This window comes from Gymnogyps californianus, chromosome 1, assembly GCF_018139145.2.
Source record: "Gymnogyps californianus isolate 813 chromosome 1, ASM1813914v2, whole genome shotgun sequence".
In the NCBI taxonomy this organism is placed as follows: domain Eukaryota; kingdom Metazoa; phylum Chordata; class Aves; order Accipitriformes; family Cathartidae; genus Gymnogyps; species Gymnogyps californianus.
In genome coordinates, this window is record NC_059471.1 from 130,514,579 (window position 1) to 130,530,511 (window position 15,933).

At 35.7% G+C, this 15,933-nt stretch overlaps 1 protein-coding gene across 2 annotated transcripts in view; it reads left to right on the top strand.

Moving 5' to 3' along the window:
* The window catches only part of STXBP5L (syntaxin binding protein 5L), a 216,494-nt gene that overhangs the window by 157,291 nt on the left and 43,270 nt on the right, over positions 1–15,933 (top strand). The window contains exons 18-20 of one of the 2 annotated variants that reach the window (XM_050897290.1): positions 4,703–4,854; positions 6,526–6,597; positions 13,503–13,568. In XM_050897290.1, coding sequence (XP_050753247.1) covers positions 4,703–4,854; positions 6,526–6,597; positions 13,503–13,568 — 290 coding nt within the window. The remainder of the gene's footprint in view (positions 1–4,702; positions 4,855–6,525; positions 6,598–13,502; positions 13,569–15,933) is intronic. The other variant, XM_050897298.1, reaches the window with a different exon arrangement.

Genomic DNA, 15,933 nt, shown 5'->3' on the forward strand with positions numbered 1-15,933 from the left:
ATTTGTGCAAAAATATTGTTGTTTGGGGGCTGTTTTGTCAAGTCTTTGGCCTGAATTTCCAGACAGTTTCCTATTCATGAACTCTAGAAGTTTCTTTTGTTTTACCATACCTGGATGCATTTGTCACTTGTGCAAATTGTTGGGTTTTGCCTAATTTGCTCCCTTGCAGGTCTCAGGCCTCAAGACAACATCCGACTTCAGGAAAAATCACACCATTCTCTCACTTGTAAACTACTCTGACAGGCTGCAGTTCTCCTAGTAGTCACAGTGGTTTCCTAAACATACCTGATTCAATCAAATACTTTAAATTGTTTCCTTTGCTAGGAGCAGTAATAGTTTACAGGACAGCCTCCTTTAAAACACCATATACTAAGTACATGAGTGTTTCAGAAATAAATGCATGTATCAATAAAATAGCCCAATAACCTAAATTTAACATTCCTACAAAAGCTACCCAGGAAAGGCCTATTTCTTTAAATTTCTTCTGCAGAGTCTCTTCTCTCTCCCTCTCTCTTGTCTCTCTCAACTTTTTCATTGGGCCTATGACAACGTACAGTCCTATCTTTCATCAGAATTTTTGTTTAATACTTTAGTTTTCTCTTGTTATCTAGCCTCACAATGTGGAAAACCTGCCACTTCAGCATAAAGCTTGAGGGTATGTCATTTTTGCCATACTAGTTGTAGGGTTATTTGGGTTATCTTTTGCCTAAATTCTTTCCCTGTAATGATCAGTTTAATGAGGAGGAAGGCATAGGATAGTAAGCGTGTTCTGGAGTGTACTTCCAGTATTCTTTTGATTACTTTGATTTCTGTAACTGTATAGTACAAATAATAGGAACTTAGTGTCCCTGATGTTACTGCAGCCATGAAACGGGACTAAAGCGAGAGATAGAAAAACCTTCATCCCCAGCAAAGATAAAAGGCTTCAGACATTGCAAAATTTTATTTAATGTATTTTTTTTACTTTTGTCGTGGTTTAACTCCAGACAGCAGCTAAGCACCACGCAGCCGCTCCCTCACTCCCCCTCCACTCCCAGTGGGATGGGAAGGAGAATTGGGAAAGAAGGTAAAACTCGTGGGTTGAGATACGAACGATTTAATAACTAAAGTAAAATATAATACTAACAATAATAATAATGAAATAATATAATAATAATAATAGTAATGAAAAGGAATATAACAAAAAAAGAAGAGGGGAAAAAAAAGGAAAAAAACCCAGTGATGCACAATGCAATTGCTCACCACCCGCTGACCGATGCCCGAGCAGCGATCCGCCCCTCCCGGCCAACTCCCCCCTGTTTATATACTGGGCATGACATTCCATGGTATGGAGTACCCCTTTGGCTAGTTCAGGTCAGCTGCCCCAGCTATGCTCCCTCCCAGCTTCTTGTACATCTGCTTGCTAGCAGAGCATGGGAAACTGAAAAGTCCTTGGCTTAAGATAAGTGCTACTTAGCAACAGCTAAAACATCAGCGTGTTATCAACAGTATTCTCACACTAAATCCAAATCCCGGCACTGTACCAGCTACTAAGAAGAAAATTAACTCTATCCCAGCCGAAACCAGGACAACTTTTAACATTACCAAGCTACAAATTAGAAGTATTAACACGTGTTTTATTTCTGTTGAAATGAATCGTCAAAAAACTTCTTAGTGTTATGAAAGTAGAAAAGAAAAATTTACAAAATGCTTCAATTACAACTGAAGATCTACAAGGTTAAATATAAATAATAAATTTGTTTTAAAGTATGTTCTGTTGGACTGAAAGCAGTCTCTGAAAATTTATTACCAGCTCGTGATAAAAATTTTCATCTAATCTACATATTATCTGTCAAGAAATGCCTGAAGAGGATTTTATGACATTTCTATGAAAGATACCCACAGAATAGAACATCTCCTAGCAACTAATTCTATTCATCACTCAAAACTGACAAATTCATTGTGGTTATTTTGTATGTGATTTCATAAAGATTTGGACGTTAGCAATTTATCTTAAGCCTTGTTAATAGTAATGTCTGTCTAGATTTTATCATTCCTCAGAAGTGTTATAATATTAATAAGCAATTCCTGATTTTTCTTGTTAAATTTTTTTAGGTATATGAAATACTATATCCATGCTTATGTGTGAACTTAGAGAAGTTTAGAAAAATGCAGACCAGGAAGTGATAATCTGTTTTGTTAAATTGCTGACCACAGAGTCAATGATCACTAGCTCTTCTTGTGACTCATGTTTTCCAAAATTAATAAATCTCAGGTTAATCATTTTCAAAAAGCAGATGGCTACAATTTTTGTTCCCTAAAGTATTAACAGATGAGATTGACGCTTGTCATTTTTATTCCTTTATTTTTCTTCTCCACCTAGAACACAGGGACTTACGAACACAGGAATTGCTGTCACACTTTACACTAGTAATCTTTTTTACTTCAATATCCTTTCTCTGACAATGCCTATTAACATATGACTTAAAGCAAAATACAAGAATGCCAAAAACAAATAGCAAAATAATTTTTTACAATTCTTAATCAGTCAATTTGTGTCAAGAAACAGGAAGACATATAAAACTTCGCACAGAATGGTCTTCTGGCAAATGTGACAGGTAGAGTTCCTTTTTGTCCCAGGGAAACTCTCTAAAAATTATTTTTTTCTTCTATTAAGCAAAACAGGCTTTAGTAATTTCTGAAATGGATATTACTCCACATCTATAAAACATGGAGTTTATTCCTCTGTGCACCTTATGATCTTTCCACATAAGCATAAAATATTGCCAAATAAAAGTGTATTTGTACACACATTAAGCTGGTGTATATTAGTAGCTGCTTAAGCTACAGATCAGTGAAGAGTCAATGGGGGAAGAAAAAGAGTATGTTCATAGTATTTCCATAGTTGCTGTACTAAAGTGTTAAGTCAAGGGTAGAAAACATGGTGTAGTAACAGCCAGAACAATTTGAGCCACTGTTGTAGATGGTGCCTTAATTTGCCAGTTTGACAAATAAGAAAACCTCACCTCATTTTCACCCTTTACCTTTTCTATTTGCTATATGGAACCCTTTTTTTTATAATGGAAGCAGAGGAAGAAAAGGTACAACAGAGGAAAATGTTCTATCTACCCTGCTTCCCCTTCCTCCATCTCGTTACTTCTCTCTTTCCTTATTGTTTTTCCTCACACAAATTCATATGTCTCCTTTAAGATATTTTGGAGCTATATTAAGAAGAGTCAGGTGGAGGTGAGTGCACAGCTCACTTTTCATGTGAACTGAGTGCTTTAATATTTTGCAGGGCTTTGAACTGGCCACCTTAATCACTTTTTACATAAAATGGCAGAACTTGATCACAAATGATTCCTAATCTGATTGAGCATGGTTTGGGATTTTGAGTTTCCTTGTGGCTGTACCCGCAATCCTTCCTGTCTGGAAGTTAAAATTGCAGTCTGATAGAAAAGGAGAGACTTCTGTAGAGTAGTTGTCAGTATATAATATTCCTGCTTAAATCAAGTCTCCAACAATGCAGCGTCAAGAGCTTGGCATATGGATCCTTTCAATAGTCATATGCTCTGTGAATTTATTTGCCATTATTTAAATCAGAAAGAAATGAGTCAATTTTGCTTGTCTGTTTTAATATTAAATCTTAAATAGGTTTAATGCTTTAGTGAGAATACGAAGCAAAGATATTACCTGCTCAGATATATGGGTTTCCATATGTTATGGTTAACTTCAGACTTTCTCCCAGGTCCTACATATAGACATGTTTAGCATCTCTTTGTTTTCTTCCTTTTCCCTTTTTTCTTCCTTTTCCTTAGATAGATGCATTGTCTTCTTCCTTCCCCCCCTCAGCCTCCACCCCTTCCAAGCTGGGGAAAAAGCAAGACCAGAAAACATTTTTATGGGAGAGGAAGAGAAAGTGCTGCTGGTTCAATACAACTTCTTCCCTCTTTCTGAAACTGGTGTCAGAAGGAAATCAGTAGAAGCAATGAGAAGAATTGGGGCAGAATGCTTTGAAAGGGACTTTCTAGGCAGCAAAAGAAATAAATTGTTCTATCTCTTTTTCCTTATAACAAGACTGCAGTCCAGATCTTAGGCAATCTCACGCCAATTGAGAGATCTTGCCCATGAATCAAACCACCATCAAAATGCCATTTGTAGAAGCATTTCAGAGGAGTAGAGACTGTTTTAGCAGGCATCTATACTGTAGCCAAGCTGACAGAGTTGGAAGGAAATTTTATAAATACCTTTCAGATTTTAGTATCTCCACAATACAGCTTAATAGATTTCATTTATCATTTATATTTAGATTAAACTAATTATTTATAGATGTATTTGTATTTACATTTTAATTTATATTCATATTTTATATCTATATGTATAACCACTTTTTAAGATCTACATCCAGATTTGTAAGCTTAATTTACATCATTATTACTAGAATTATATTGTTCAGTAAAGCAACATTGAGACGTTGTTGCAATGTGTTTGACACAAAGTTAATTAAAGTGGGAAGTCTGCTTTCTGGAAAGTCAGTTACTGTGTTTCAGGACACAATTTTATAAATTGAGGATTACAAATCTAAGAATTATAAAATGTAAGCTTTGAGTAGTTTCTGAAGAAAATGTTTGTGCAGAATTCATAATAATAAAAAATAATAATTATTGTTTGTACCACTTAATTACATATTACTAATACCTTTGAGGAACATCTCTTTTCTCAGAGTGGCATTTGGAAACTGCAATGGTTTGGCCGTTGTGGACTTTATGCAGAAGACAGTACTGCTGAGCATGGGAACCCTTGACCTATATGGATCAAGTGATCCATACCAGCGTCAACCCCGTTCACCTCGCAAAAGCAAGCAGTTTGCTGCAGGTAGGACATAAATTATTGTGGTTATGAGCCTGATCCGTCCTTTGGTTTTTTTGCCTGTGGCTTTTTATAGTGCTTTTGAAATGCATGACTATTTGCCAGCCAACGGTGTTTCTATAACTTGACAAAAGAAACCTGACATGCTTTAGGTACTGACACTTTCTCAGAAACAAAATGTTTTATGAAGTTTATTCTTTTGGGATGGAGGTCAGCAAGTAATTCCCTTAGCTGAGTCTGTAAAAAATCATAATGAGCAGAGCAGTAAATTGTTTCTCTGGCAGTCACTTGAAGTGTAGTCTGTATGCTATTTTCTTTCTGGTTTCAATAAGTTCATACCAATAGGTAAGACTTCAATTTAAACTTAATTGTATCTTCCGCCAAGTGCTATTTATTGGTATTTGAATAGGCAATTGTGTTTGGAGAAGTGTAACACCTGAGAGACATGTTATGTAGGTAGCACAAGTAGTTCAAATTAGCCACTTTGTTAGTGAAATGAAGCTCTTGAAACTTACTAAATCCAGCTGTACTCCATTTTAAAATTTGATGCCAAGAGGATCACATTTGTAAGTCATAGCTATTATTATGCATTGTGTGTTAGAAATATTAGTCCATCAATGCAGCTAAATTTTATCATACATTTTTGATTATCTAAAAAATTTACTTGTATGAGAAAAAAGTCAGAAGATCATCTATGTTTCAAGTCTTTTTACTCTACATATTCCATAGTAACATACTAGAGTCAGACACAATTATGAAATGTGTTTTACATAGCTGTTAAGTTTTAGAATTAGATTTAAAAATCTGTTTGAAAATGTTGAGTTTTAAATTTAACCATAAATTTATAAAAGCAGCAGATTTTAGTGGGTTTATGACATCAGCATTTTCATCAGCAGACCCTGCACTAAATCATCAAATCCTATTTCTCCATAGAGTCAATGGAAACTTTTTTAAATTGGGAATATGTTTGTACTCCAAACAGAAAGTAAAATTTCGAGAATAAAGTGTAAGTTTTCAGGACTACTTCTGGTCCTGAAGGACCATTTATCTCACTTTCTAGGCATTTAATCATGGCAAGCTTAGTTCTTGACTGTGCCAAGTGTTAAAGATGTAAATTTGGCACAGCTGAGGAGAGAAGAGACAAGCAGCTTCAAGCTACCTTAAGCTTCCCTGTCTAGTTCAGCCAGCCTCACAGCGGCTTGCAAAGTAATTTGAGCAGCTAGCCATGAGCAACATGCTGCAGAGCCCTGTACAAAAGGTGCAGCGTAGCTGATGTAGAAATAGCTGTTATCAGCACTGTACCACATAGGATTTCTCTGTGTCGGTGACAGTCTCAGCCAATCCTTTAAGGCAATGTTCCAGTTATGCAGCGCTGCTAGAAAGGAGCCCACTGGGGATAAGTGACCACTAAGAAGGAATACACACTTCTAGATCACTCATAGAAACTATGCGTCTAAAAAAAGCCTCAGCTGCTTTCTCACCATCCATCCCACATCCTTTACTTTTTTGATTATTTTTCTTGTTATATCTCCCAATTGGAAGGTAAGCATCTGCTGAAATTTCTTCACCTTGGCTGTTCTAGATGCTGGTTATGATATCGCTTCCTTTCACTTTAGACTGTTTTTTCTCTCTTTCCTCTGCCTGCTGCTGATGCTGGTGTACTGGCATGTTCCAAAGACAACTTTTGCATGCGTGGCCTGTCTAACTTTTATCCAGATTTAACGAAACGGATCCGTACTTCCTATCAGAGTAAGTTCTATAAAGGTTAGGCAAATAGCTTTATCATGATTGGACTATGCCTGACTTAAACCCATGTGTTTGTGCTCTGTAATGTGTTTTTTTTAAACACATTCAGCATGCATGCAAACTTATTACATTTTGTGATGTCAACCATGCTTAATTTTGACAGTTATCTTTACTACACAGATATTTCAAATCTGTTTTCTTCTTCCAAAAGAGTCAATGAGAAAACCTCAGTGACTTATATGGGGCAGATTGGGCCTTAGAAATGATTTTTCAATGATGTTACGTTCTTGATGACAGTATCTTTCTTTGGTTTTATAGTCATTTCAGTGTACAACTTCTTATATGAAGCATTTCTTGTTTTGCAATGGCACTGCCTGGTTGTAGTTATTAATTAATTTTTCCCTATTTTCAGAAGAGCAATGTGGCTTGAAAGACTACCGATTGGATTGGTTGCTGTGAAATTTAAAATTTTAATCTTGGTTTGGTACTTGAATATTTGGCTTTGGGGAACCATCCCATGCCTCTGATCTTTAATGGGGAATGTAAAGTGGGTATAAAAATACATACATCAAAGAGAGCTATGAAAATCAATGTTTTTAATATCTTTAAATTTTGAATTATAGTGATACACAATTTAAATATTAGTATTCATCACTGCAGAATGTGATGAACAAAGCTATAATTAATTTTGCAAAAATGACTGTTCAACAGATGACCTGTACATATCTTAATTAACTGCAGTGCTTATATGTAATTAGGTCTCCAGGATGCCTCTTATTCATGTCTTTTTAAAGTATTTTCACAGAACAACTGGATAGGCAATTTTACATTAAATACTCAGTATAGGCAAGATAAAGGAGTGGCAGGTGTTTTATCATCTCACTTAAATACAGAATTGTGTAGCTATTGAAACACATTTGTACACTCACACAAGAAATTCTATTCCATCTCTCTAGACCGATTACTCAACAACTGATTTCTATGATTTTATTTCATAATACTTCATAAAAGGTGGCCTGTTTAGTTAAAAGACTAGTCCAGTTACAAATACAGCAGTCCATAAAAAGGTTTGGTGTATAATGTCTTAAAGTTTATTAGTCTGGTCTTGCTAATTTCAAGTCTGTAACAGAGAACCTGAGGGACAGACAGCAGTCAAAGGTTTAGGGGTTTTCCCCTGCCAAACAATTAATAAATTCTAAGACCAAAAATGACCAACATTTCCATTCAAAATGACAAACACAGACCATAGAGTTTTTCATAGCTGAAAATGTATTGTCTTGTTTCCATCTTCAACCCCAAAACCAGAAAAGGCCGCAAAATCTTTCTGTATATATCATAACAGAAGAGTATGAGTCTGACTCTTCTGCAAGATCATTAGCAGCTTCATTTCTTTCCTCAAAAATTATTTGGTTGTTGCTTTTTCCATTCGATACTTATACAGCAGTATGTACTGTATGATCTGAAAGATGCACCAGGCAATAAGATAAAGAACAGGGCAAGAATGTGTCATAGACTGTAAGATATCTTGCTAAGTCATTCTCAAGTTATGCTTTGTTGTATGTCTTATCTGAGATATGAGTTTTAAGAAGCACATTGAGAATGGATTTAGGATTTTGCTTACAAGTTTATCTCTTCTCGTAAGGGGGGATGATGGGAAAAGAAAAATAAATTATTTTTGGAAATTGTGCGGTTGAAGCTGATATTAAGGCAAAAGCAGGAGCAGTCATGTGATAACATAAGCATTAGGTCTAAAGTTTTGAGGATTATATAAATGAAAATGGGAGTTAATGGGAAGACATATCAGGAGTTGATTCAATTAAGTAATGAACCAGGAAGATAATTTCATGAGGATCAGTTTGAGAGAATAAGACTTGCAGACATTGAAGCCAAAGAAGAGATTATCAACGAGCAAGATACTTAGACTTTTGACGGTCATTTTGGAGGTGATTTGCAGGAAGAAACAAAGTCTGGTTTAGTATCCAGCCTGAATCTGAGAGTTAAAGTATGATGTTCCAAGGATGAAACCAACATTATGGATTAGAGTATCAGGGAAGACTGATGCTGTTAGCTGTGTTGAAGTAGGGAAGAGAAGACTTCAGCACAAAAAAATAGGGTTCATCTTGGCAATGTTAAGTTCATGTCTGGACACTTGTGAGTAAATTTTAGAAAGACAGGATTACTAATCTAACTTGCATGGAAGGAATCCAAGTTAGAGATGTGTATTTATGAATCATTAGGGGGGAAAAAAAGATATTTATTACCCTGTTTATAGGAGAGAATCTCCTTAAATACTGGAACAGAGAGATAAAGGAAGTGTTGATGTTTCAGTCTGGGGTGCCTTGCAATTGAAGAGGGAAAGGGAAAAAAAACCCATCAAACAGGGAACAGAAGCAATATGTTGGAGAAGAGAGGTTTTCCAAAGGAAACACATAATCAGCAATGTCAAGGGCATCCAATATGTAAAGCACAGTGGTGGAATAATTGTTTTGAATTTTAGCCAATAAATCTATAGAGAGCTTGATAAGACTCATGTATACATGTGTAAGCTAGACTCAAAAGTGTCTAGAGTGGACTCGGAGCATTAAGACAGCACATTCTCTGGTTTGGGAGGTGAAAGTGGGAAGGGAGAAGCAAGAAGGGAAGAAATTAGAAGGAGAAATGTAATCAGTTCTAGGCATACATAATGGGAGAGACTGAAACATAATTGTCCTATCAGGGGAAGTAATTTGAGGAAAGTAAGAGGCTAAGATGAGGGTAAGTAAGTGCAGAGCTGGAGGTAGCTTTCTGGTACTGATGACCTGTTCCATTTGCTGTAACATCTGCTGGCAGCCACCTTCCTTTGTAGCAAGAATATGTGCCAAGCCAAATAAAATAAACTGTCTCTGCAGTAGTGCAGAACTGTGGTGTTGTTTGGTTGGTTTTCTTTTTTTTTTTTTTTCTTCAATTGAAATCAAGTTATACATGTTATTACCTAGTGGTAGATAACATATATTCAAATATTAAAACAAGTACATTTACTGCATCTAGAGAGATAGTGTTTGCAGCAGAACATAAAAATACCAACTTGCAAAAGCAATTTGCATCTCCTGCTAGAAATTCATACCATCTGTTGGTAAAACAAGCAAATAGTCTTTATGAAGCATCCAAAAAGTCAGAATGTTCAAAGGATGTTGATCCATTGGAAAACAATTTTCAGCATGAAGACTTTTCAGTGAGAACTCCTTGTTCCTCCTTCAGGCCAGTCCCTTGAGAGGATGTGAGCAAGAGTAACCTTGGTCTGACAGGAGGATGCAGAAAACTGTGTGTTATGAGTCATTACATATCAGTAATTGACACTTTAAATCACACCTGACAACACAGTAGAAGCTAATATAGGTTGAGTTTTAAGTCTACAGCTATATTCTGAACTAACTGTCATTTCCAAAGAATGCATCATATTTATACATAAAGAAAACATAGTATGGTAATTCAGTGTGAATGATGGATTAAGATAACAGTGGGCTTATTTATTGGCTTGTGAATATTTATGATAATTTATTTATAATTCATTTATTTATAAGCAAAGATGTGATGGCTTTGGGTGCTTTTAAGTAAATGATCAGGCTGAATCATTTAATTATAGACATAGAAATTTAAAATTTCAAAAATGATTTTAAATTAAATTATAAGTTCATAAAAGTTGTTACTCCATACTAGACAGAACATTTTTTGATCCTTTAATAAAGAAGAAATGGGAATCACAGTAAACTTTGAAAAGCGTCCATGGGACATGTCTTTAAAAGTGCTTTAATGCCTTACATGATATATTTACATCTTGCACTATTTTCACATGTTTATAATTTGTTCAAATCAAAGCTGATTTCTTTATAATGTCAATGGGTACATCTTCTCACAGGTGGTTGTTTACATTGCCAATCTCAGTTATTTGCCTTTAGTTTTGCTGCTGTGTTCTTCTTGTTCTACCTGGACTCAAAATTTGCTGGCGTGGTGTTTTTTGGCTAAAAATAGCTACAATATCTCGGGACACAGATTGGGCCTACAGAACTTCAAAATGAAAAGTGAAAATATTTTTGTAATCTAAGTTCAGTAGCTGTTGTAGTCTCCCAGACATTCAAGGGAAGCTGAGTTGCATGGAAATACTTATACATGATAAATTATTGAAAAGATTTAGCTTGGTTTCCTTAAAAAGGAAATGACAGTAGAAAATTAGCAGTAGTACAAAGAAAAGCTTGAGAGCTCCTTTTCTTATCTCAAAGGGAAACAAAAAACAATATTTAATGGAATCAAAGGTAACACATAAAAATTGACAAATGTGTATTGATGCCTTTCAGTGAATGATGATTGTGCAATTCATTGCCATATAACATCTTTTGGGGTTTAGAATTTAGTAAGATTAAAAGAGACTTTGGATACATGGACGGATAATGAGAAGAACTCATTTCTAAGCAAGAAAGTTTTATGGCAGAAGAAAATCTGCAAGTGGAAGTGCTTAAGCAAATCTAAGTGTCTGAGATTAAGACAATGCCCTTATGCAGGGTACATAGTACTGCTTATGCTTAACATGGGGATTTATTGCACTTTTTTAAAAAGCATCTGGTGGTGGTCATTGTTAGAGGTGATAGTGGCTTGACGACAAGTCTAGATTTGTAGAGAAGTTCACGTGTTCACTATTTTTAAATATCATAACATGAAATGTATCTTTACTTTTGTAAGTTGTAAAACTGTTGCCAAACATAAAGAGCTTGTGGTATTCTCACTGTGGTTGCTCTTGGGTTTGCAGAACAGTGGTGCAATTTGGTGCATTTTCTACTTAAGTCAGTGGCACCGTAAGTTATATTGAGCTGTAATACTGTTTCTGTGAACTCACAAAAAAAAAAGAAAATCTATTTAGAAGTAAAATCTGACCTGGCATTTGACATTGTAACTATCACCAGTAGTAACTATACAAGGTTTAGAAGAATTTCATTAATCACAACATCATAACCATAGTGTTGAAATTTTAATATCTCAAATACTGCATTTGCAAAAGAGACAGTTTAATATTTCATTTTATTTATCCAAGGCCTCTGATGCTATGCGAATATGTGAAACTCGCTCCCTCTGTACCTTGCAGACAGTTCTGCAGCAAAAATCAATTATGTCCCAAATCTCTAGGTACATACAGAAACCCCAGAGTCAGGTAGAAGTACGATTTGCTGTAAGAAAGGCTCCCTAAATGGTTGCAGTTCCTGAATTCTATCGTAACGTCAAAAGTGACTGGACTCACAATTGACTGGAATATAAAATTCTCTCACAAATTCTAAGTTGAATCAAAGAAAGATTCAAGTACATTTCTCAAAATAAAAAACATTTGGTTTTCAACATTAGTATCTAGATTGTGATCTTTTGTTGTTTAAAAGTCAGGAGCAAACACGTCATTACTACTGACTTAACAGGCCAAATCAATACTGCTGTTTTTCCAAAGCACTCTCAAAGTTGTTCTAGCATTCATACAGCTTTGTTAGTGGTAGGAGCTTTTTATTCCGCTTGTTGGGGCTCTGGATTCTCCCCATTTCTCAGAGCAGTTCAAAATTACATTGTAATAAAAATATCAGTACCTGCATTAAGATCCCACTGTTTTAATACAAAGAGAGCAGCACTGGTGACCAAATGGTAGCAGAATTTTTTTTAAACAAGGATGTATATGAATTTTAGAGATAAGGATCTCTGAGCCTGAGGGTCTCAAAGCCATAAACATTAAAACATGTCACGTTGCAGGATGCATGGTGCCAGAGTAAAGCATACTGAAAGGTCATGATAGGATGTTTGACTTCCAGGATACAATATACGCAGAGTGTGTGTAAACACAGTATCAGTACAACAGTAATGCACATTTCTGAATGTGGGCTAATGTTCACTAGGCTCTATGACCTGAGTGCTGTGAGTCCGCATCGCTAGCAGATGGATGTCTGGTGCTGGGCTGTCTGCCAGTCCCAAGTACCCTATGGCATGAAGTGTCAGAACCACTTGATATAGGCCATAGGGCACCATGGGATACGTATGAAGGGTACATTTGAATAGGTATGGCCATGCCCAGCTCACCCAGTCAACAGTTAGCCCATGGTAAAGGATAGCGTGAGCTCAGACTTTCTCTCCCTAGCATGCCCAAAGGCATGTTTAAACTTGTACATGCAACCTGTGCCAAAGATGGATCTTAGTTTGATCACAGAAACAAGCCCAAGCTTAAGCAGTATAAAATAAAATTACTTTACTTGTTGCTGTCTTCCATGGTAGACTGCTACAAATGAGTTCCTCACAAATACGTATAAACAATATATAAAGTATCTTGTCCAAAAATTCTGTGTTATATTCAGACAGCATTATCATTGCCTCTGTGTCCTTTAAAATGAGCTATCTCATGTGAATTCATATAAAAGTTCCTAATATTGCATAGTAGTGGTGATATTTTTGTATTCACTTTCTTCTTTCACCAGTACTGTCTTTTTTTTTCTTTTTTTTTCCTCTTCTCCCGCTGTTTTAAGGTTTTCTCCCTGCATTCTGCAGCAGTTGAAAGCATAGAGTTGTTTCCACATCAGTTTGACAGAGATGAATGAGTTTGATTCACATCACAGACATCTAAATTTTAAACTATACTTACTTGTTTTCTCTCATTAGGTACAGTCACTCTTTGTCTACCCTGAGGCACTCGGAAAACAAATCTGAGTTAACAAGAGGTGTGATTTTTAAACCAGACCTAAATTTCTGCAGTGACAGCCTGATAACTGCAGTTATCTGAAATAGATATTTCCCTTGCATTTCACACCATTCCTTTCTCCAAATTGACTTTAAAGTGCAGAATATCATCAACCAAGAAAGTTGAAGCATGCCCTGTTGGATTGTAACTTAACTTTTTAACTCCGTTTTTTCAGGCCTGACTGAACTCAGTGACAGTCCAGTTTCCCTGGAGCTAGAGCGTTGCAAGTCTCCCACTTCAGGTAAAGGTGATTGGCTTCTCTTCCTACAGTCTGTATAAGCCATTCGTGTCATGCATCACTGTGTTTCATTAATCCCTAAGAAGTGAAGTGCATAGTTACAGTTCCAAAGAGAAGAAATTACTGAAGAAGTGCTTATTACATAGCACAATAAAATCCTAAGTCTGTTTACTTAAAGAAGAATTAAATCTACGTCGTGCATCTTGAGGAGAAGAGTATGAAAACATTTGAATTAACAACATTGTGCAGGTATATTCCTATATCCTCCTATTGGAGGCTTGTTTCTCCGTTTTCTTAAAAGGCTTTCTGACTTCTTTTTTTTTCAGTAGGGAGTCCTTATAATTTTATATAAATATTATGCATATGTGCACATAGAGAAATTATTTGAAAAACAGCAATATGGAGATGGTAAATTTTAACATTAGAACCCACCAGTACCTTAGTTACGTAATTTACAATGGAAGCATAATCTCAAATAAAAATATTCACTTATCAACCACTTTGACCCAGCAGTGAAATCTTGGCCATTTAAAAATTTATAAATGTTTCCCATTTTACCCATAGTCCTTCAGAAGGTGGAGTTCACCTTATTCCTAGAGACTTTTTCTGCAAGTGCCTAGTCTGCATTGATCTCTTTAATGTGAGTTCACTGTCTTAAAGATCATTGCTTAGAGCTGCTGACTTTTAAATAAGGAGGTGTAGCTGTGATAAATTCATTTTGCTTGTGGTATGCATATTACACTTCTTTTCCTTGTAGTTTGGTACGTATTGATAGATACTTTTTTTTTTCCTTCGTTATGCTAACAAATTCCCACAAATATGCTATTCAAATCCTTTGTTATTATTTCACATATTTTACTTTATTAGAACACATTAATCTTAAATGGAGGACACTAATTAGTAATTTACAAAAAACTGAAACTAATAAAAGTGTTTCCCTGACTCATCAAGAACTAAACCAAAATAGCTGTTTTGAAATATTTATTTCCTTGTACTATTTGCAACCCAAATTCTGTAGAGATGGGAATGTCAAAGTGAAATAGGCTATAATAATATTGGTATAACACTAGGAACTCAAACTCTTGAGCTGGGCCTCAGAAATTTGTGATATGGGCTTTAAAATAAAACATTTGATAACTCAGTATAATTAGACTATTTATTGTGTGGCTCACTGGGATTCATCTTTTCAATCTTCTCTCCAGAAACGAGCTACAAACTCTCTTTTTCTTTTTACTGAAAACTAAGAGATCACTGGCTTTGTAAACATATGTGCATATGCTTAGTTTTATAATGATGATTGACTCCTATAGCACCTTACTTTTTCTGCAGTTAACTTCGATTTTTCATTCTGCTATTGATCAAAAATGTCTATTTTAGATAAACTTAAGATAATTTGCTCCAAAATTTATTCTGCTTTTCTGTTTTGGAGATCATTCAGCAGGGAAAACATGGCATATTTATGAATGTTTCCTATTTTAGCCCTTCCATGTTGTTTTCCAAGCTATATTTGAATCTTTAAAATGTGAAATGGGGTGCAATTTTGTAGGCAGTAACTATTATTAGAATTAACTGCTTTTTAAAATAGAAGTTACTTTTACTGTGACTGATATTAATTATTTTTTTTAAATTAATGCAAAATTAAAATAATTTTGCTTTGGCATACCCGCTCTAAAACTGGGCAAAATCCAGTCTAATCATCTGGAGTAAGTGACCTCAAAATTGTGACCTCCAAGAACTTGGGAGCGGAACTACCTTGTGCTTATCAGCACAGCCTCACAGCTACATCAGCCTTTGCAATGGCTAACATTTCTTTCCCGTAGAACACAACTGATTGATCTGCATAGTTACAGATTCATCAGGCAGGATCCTTCTACTTCCAGTCTTGCCTTTGATCTATTTAAAGTTCATGGCACACAAGCTCAGAAGTGTGCTGTACTCTGTAGAATCCCATGATATCTGTGTTTGTAAAACCAGTGACCACATTCATCTGCTGAAGATAGGCCAAGACTTTATCCTTCAGAAGTTTAGCAGAAACAGAAGGAACACTTGGCTGCTGAGTCAAATGATTCAAGTTGCTGCCCAACGAAGGACCTACTGGGTATGACTACATCACCAACCGATGAGGTTGCAAAGACAGAAATAATGGAGTTTGATTTGTTGCAAGTCATTGTGGTTGCCAGACCACATCAACATCAGTTCTTCACCTGACAGTGAAGTTCATGCCAGTTACTGTCCCTGAGTATGCACAATGCATACACAAAGTGCAAAATGCTGGAGGACGCTAGTCTGTATGACAAACACTACACATATGATGGCACGCTGGTGAGCAACTTCATCCTCAGTTCCATCAGAAGGGGAATGATTTAAG